General features: G+C 43.3%; 2 protein-coding genes across 2 annotated transcripts; one reads left to right on the forward strand and one right to left on the reverse strand.

The window, feature by feature from the left end:
* The first annotated feature begins 1,208 nt into the window (after positions 1 to 1,208).
* LOC124257820 (protein ANTAGONIST OF LIKE HETEROCHROMATIN PROTEIN 1-like) lies at positions 1,209 to 2,381 on the forward strand. The gene has a single exon (XM_046691959.1). It carries the CDS (start codon positions 1,209 to 1,211, stop codon positions 2,379 to 2,381), a length of 1,173 nt encoding a protein of 390 aa, XP_046547915.1.
* Positions 2,382 to 2,906: 525 nt separating this feature from the next.
* On the reverse strand, positions 2,907 to 3,959 carry LOC124257821 (myb/SANT-like DNA-binding domain-containing protein 2). Its single transcript, XM_046691960.1, has one exon. The coding sequence runs from the start codon at positions 3,957 to 3,959 to the stop codon at positions 2,907 to 2,909; it is 1,053 nt and encodes a 350-aa protein (XP_046547916.1).
* Positions 3,960 to 5,106: the final 1,147 nt, after the last annotated feature.

Consider the following 5,106-nt stretch of genomic DNA (forward strand, 5'->3'; position numbering starts at 1 on the left):
TTCTTACTGCTCTAATGATGATGGATGCGAAGAAGACTGTTCTGGACGAAGAACAATCCATACGCACTTCTTATTCTTCAGCCGTTACTCGGCCAATTTCGCAGTCTGTTCCGCACCGTGTTCCATGACACGTCAGTTGATTGTTAGACCGACCATCCCACCACCATCCTCTATACAGCAGTATGATCTTCAAATGCTTTATAACCAGTTGCCAAAACCTCGCATTATAATGGTCACAAATGGTCATAACCCACTTTGGGGTAGTAACACCTAATGCAAAAGGGAAGATACTTGAGGATTTCTTCTCGAATAACGAGTTGTGTATTTTCAATGATGGTTCTAAAACATATCTTCTCCCTGCAACTGGATGCTACTCCTCTCTGGATCTGTCTGTTGCTGATTCCAATTTATATAACGAATTTGAATGGTCAGTCCACGATGACCTTTGTGGCAGTGACCATTTTCCCACTAATCTTTCAGCCATGAACCCCAGTGATGCCCCACCATCATCAAGGTGGAACTTTGAAAAGGCCGATTGGTCTTTATTCGAGATCTTGTGCAATTAAAACCTGAATTATTTCTGAATGTTACTGATCCTAATCAAGTATTTTCTGATGAATTGAATATGATTGCTGAAGATTGTATTCCAGTCCCTCTGGCACCCGTGAAGAGCCACCTCCTCGTGGTGGGTGCTGGGTAACGCTAAGCGCTCTTCAACCCCTGAGTGGACCCGGGTGCATAGTGGTCCACAGCACCCCATTGCTGACCTTCGGACCGAATTTGGCGACCCGTGTGCCGTGGATTGCGCCCCTGTGTCGGTGGAGGTAGGGATTCTGCTGGTTGAGGGCATAGGAGCCAGGAACAGTGTTCCTATTGACCAACACACCGTTTTGGCACTAACTTCACCTAGACGGGTGGTTGAATGGGCCCGGTTCAATCAATCGGTTGGTCATGCCAAGCCCTGTGTATTTGAAATTGTACTGAATATATCTTTACTTAATTTAGGTTTCATGGAACTGTCTTGGCATCAATTACTTTCCGTATTACAATTTGCACAATAAGATGCGTTTACATGACACCTATTTGCCCCCGGGGTATTTTACCCCCCGTAGGCTAATTTACCCCCAAGGGCAAAGGGCAAAAGAATTTGCGTTTACATGGGTTTTAAGACAGGGGTGGGTATTCATCATTCTCATTTCAATCTGACCATGGACAGGTACAGGCGGCTGTCAAAGAAAAGGAGAAGAAACAGAATTTTGCAAGTTATGGTGTTATGTGTGACATCCACATTACACAGTGAGCGAAGTGTATGGGAACGAGAAAGAAGTCGACACTGGTGGGAAGTGACAGTACAGACATTTGATGATGATCGGTGGAGAGAGAACTTCCGGATGTCAAAGGCAATGTTCAATCTTCTCTGTCAAAAACTGCGACAACATCTTGAAAAACAATCCAGAATTCGCCAAGCTCTTTGTCTTGAACACAGAGTCGCAGTTGCAGTATATTTTCTCGCTACAACAGGAGAATATCGCACCATCGCCAATCTTTTTGGAATACACAAGTCCACTGTGTGCTGCATTGTGCATGAGGTGTGTAATGCCATTTACACACACATATTCCCAGCTGTGGTCAAGTTCCCTCAAGATGAAGAACTTAAAAGAGTTATTTCAGGGTTCCAACAGAAATGGAACTTTCCAAATTGTGGAGGTGCTATAGATGCAACACACATTCCAATTGTGGCCCCGCAGCAGTTCCACTCTGATTATGTGAATAGAAAAGGGTTCTATTCAATTATCATGCAAGCTGTTTGCGATGATAAGTACAGGTTCACTGATGTCTGCATAGGCTGGCCAGGTAGAGTTCACGATGCGCGGGTGTTCTCAAACTCTAAGCTGAGGGCTTTGGCAGATAGTGGTGAGATATTACCGCAAACAGCAGAGATGATGGACAGTGTAGGCCCTGCTGATCATAAAGTGGATATGCCCGTTGTCATCATCGCAGACCCTGCGTACCCTATGTGTCCTTGGCTACTGAAACCATATAGCAACAGAGGGGCTCTCACAGAAGAACAATCTTACTTCAACTACAGACTGAGCAGTGCACGCATGACTATTGAATACACATTTGGCCGCTTTAAGGGGCGATGGATACGTTTCTCTAAGCGCATTGATGTGCATGTGGAGTTTGTGCCAGTACTTACTGCAGCTTCAGTTGCCTTGCACAACATGTGCGAAAATGAGCACGAGTTATTTGACCCTGACTGGCTGCAGGACGTAGATGTTGGAGCAGGAGTGTGTGGACAACAAGTTCATCCAGATCCAGTCACTGTATCAGCTCTTCGAACAGCACTCACTGCACAGTTTGCCAACGATAGACAGTGAAGCTTTTCTGACGAACATTTGAGACAGTGATTTCTCTATTCTTGTTCATTCAATTAACAAATAGATGTCATCAAAACATTTCTTTATTTGAAGCTTTTAAAAGAACAATACATGACTTGAGAACAAGAGTTTTGTTTTGCAAACATGATTACATTTAAGAAATAAACTGCAACCTGCAAACAGAACACTGTTATTATTTGTTCTTAAACATTAAAGTAGGTGAAAAAGTCAGTCACAAATTATTATTAAAAAACTGCTGCCATTAGTTATATAGATAGTATTTTCCCAATTCAGTCAAACAATAGATAGGTAAAGACGACTTTCGCAGCTTGAAACATACGAATTCCTTGTTTACCAGAATTCAATCTATAGCTAAATTAAGTTGTTATCCAAACATTACTTCAGCCTTCATTTGAAAACAAGAGTTAAGTTGCATTCGGAACAAACAGAAATAAAATCTAACTTGCATAAACACACTGCATTCTTAGCAGTTTTCTAAAAATTCACACTCAGTGAGCAAGTCAGTCACAGGTTATAAAAACTGCTGCCATCAGTGTTGTGGGTAACACTACCACGGCTTCTCCTGGGACCTTGGATGGGGGTTATGTCTACCTCTGAGTAATCTGATATGCGGTCGCCTGGTGGAGTTGCAGTGCTTGTGCTGGGCACTGGCTGCTTGTAGTCATCCGAACCCTGGCTGTAAGATGGCACTGGGTGGACTGAAGCTTGACCTGGAAGCATAGCTGCCTGCAGAGGAAACTGTGGTCTGCTACTCATGATCAGTTGGAGCATTCGCAGTTGGTGGTCTCTGTCTGCTGTTCGCTGTTTCTCCTCTCTGTCAAGTTTCTTCAGTTCAAACTCTCTCCTGTGAGCCTCGTCATGTATTTTCTTCATTTCAAGTTCAATCCTTTTCTTTTCTAATTCAACTTGACTCGCTTCAATACTTTCATTTGACTTAGTGAATCTGTCCATTACAGTCTCTAAAGATGCTTGAAAGCGGCTTTTTCTTTGTTTTCCCTTCTGCTTTGTTGTTTTAGTTTCGATTATTGCCTCTTCTTTTGTTTGTGGTTCAGCATATGATTTATCATCCTTGTTTTCGATTCCTGAGACATCTATGTCCAAATCCTCACCCTCGAGCAGAGGTATGACATCTTCCATCTCCTCAGAAGCAGGATCACCACCATCAGCAGCAGCATCAGAGTCTTCTGCATCTGATACTGGTGGTTTAAGACTCTGGATCACCTTTCCAGGAGAGGTGGCTGGCCTTATCTCCAGTATTTCATTCATTTCCTTGTAGAATTTACACGTTCTGCGTGATTGTCCACTTTTCTTCAGTGCATCACGGCATTGTCTGTACGACTTTTTGAGAGTTTTCATCCTCTCCTTACACTGAAACCTCGTTCTCTCATAACCCATGTCATGTAAAGCATTGCTGATTTTGCTGTATACAGCATTGTCTGCTTTCGAGGGACTATCCAGTTGGGATTGTGCTTTCAAATCACTCCAAATACTTAGAAGGCACTTTGTGCTATCATCGCACCACGAATTACCCCGCGAGCACTTCTTCTTTGGTGGCATTTTCACTTCTCAAAGTGCACAAGAGTGTTGGTAATGAAGCAACCTATTGCATAAGTGCTAAAAATAGATTTCCAAGAAAAAAAGAGTCCATTTTCTGTACAGGGGTGTTAGATATTTGTCATTTGCCCCCCGTGAAAAAATATAAAAAGCGTTTACATGACATGTTTACCTCCGGGGGTATATTTACCCCCGGAGGTAAACAGATTTGCCCTACCTTTTGACCTGGGGCAAATTTTGCCTCAATACCCCCCATGGGGTAAATATTTACCCCCTGCATGTACCGTTTACATGACGAAATTTACCCCCTGGAGGCACATTTGCCCCTGGGGGTATTTTACCCCCGGGGGTAAACGGTGCATGTAAACGCGGCGAGGCCTCCTCAACAGAGCTCTTGTTCACAAACCATTCCTTCAAGCCAAACAATCATTCATGTCTCAGGCGTCTTGTGATAAGGATTCATCTTTACATCAGACGCAATCTTTATCACAATCAACTCAATTATCCAAATCTGACACAAATGTGAAACACATTACAAAATCTAAATCAAAATCTAGAACTAAACCTGCAAATAAGAACCTCAGTGGCAGATCCCCAAAGGGGGCCAATAACCAGGTCCAACTGTTCAGTAAGTTTGGATCACTCGAGGACATGTTCGGACGCATAGCTTGTCACCCTCGAGAAAAGCGAGGGGTCGTTCTTCACCTCTAGTACAATGAAATTGCAGAGTTCTCAGTACAAATTTGACAGTATAATGCATATCACTATTTTTCTCCTCCAGGAGATAGGGCAACTGAAGGGTACCTCGTAAGGATGGGAATGCCACAATAACTCGGTGCGCCTAGTGGCTGCAAGAGTTTGTATGCTCCCCAGGGAGTTGAGATTGACAATACGATGTGCCGTTGAGATTGACATCCAGTGAACGAGGGAAAAACAAAGTGCCTTTGAGCAGCTGAGCGGAGCTGGATATCGGCGCTATACAAATGTATATATGATATGATGATATGATATGATATCTTCAATCCTTGTTAAGAATGATGTAATCCACAGCCTCGTTATACTTAAAAAAAAAATCTGCAGGCCGTTGCAGTTACTTTGTGGTACCCGTGAAGAGCCATCTCCTTGTGTTGGGTGCTGGGTAACGCTAAGA

This window comes from Haliotis rubra, unplaced genomic scaffold, assembly GCF_003918875.1.
Source record: "Haliotis rubra isolate DU_JTF1 unplaced genomic scaffold, ASM391887v1 Scf674, whole genome shotgun sequence".
Lineage (NCBI taxonomy): Eukaryota > Metazoa > Mollusca > Gastropoda > Lepetellida > Haliotidae > Haliotis > Haliotis rubra.

What these genes read in the sequence shown, in the direction of transcription:
- LOC124257820 (XM_046691959.1), top strand. Translation starts at nt 1,209, where the DNA reads ATGGACAGGTACAGGCGGCTGTCAAAGAAAAGGAGAAGAAACAGAATT.
- LOC124257821 (XM_046691960.1), bottom strand. Translation starts at nt 3,959, where the DNA reads ATGCCACCAAAGAAGAAGTGCTCGCGGGGTAATTCGTGGTGCGATGAT.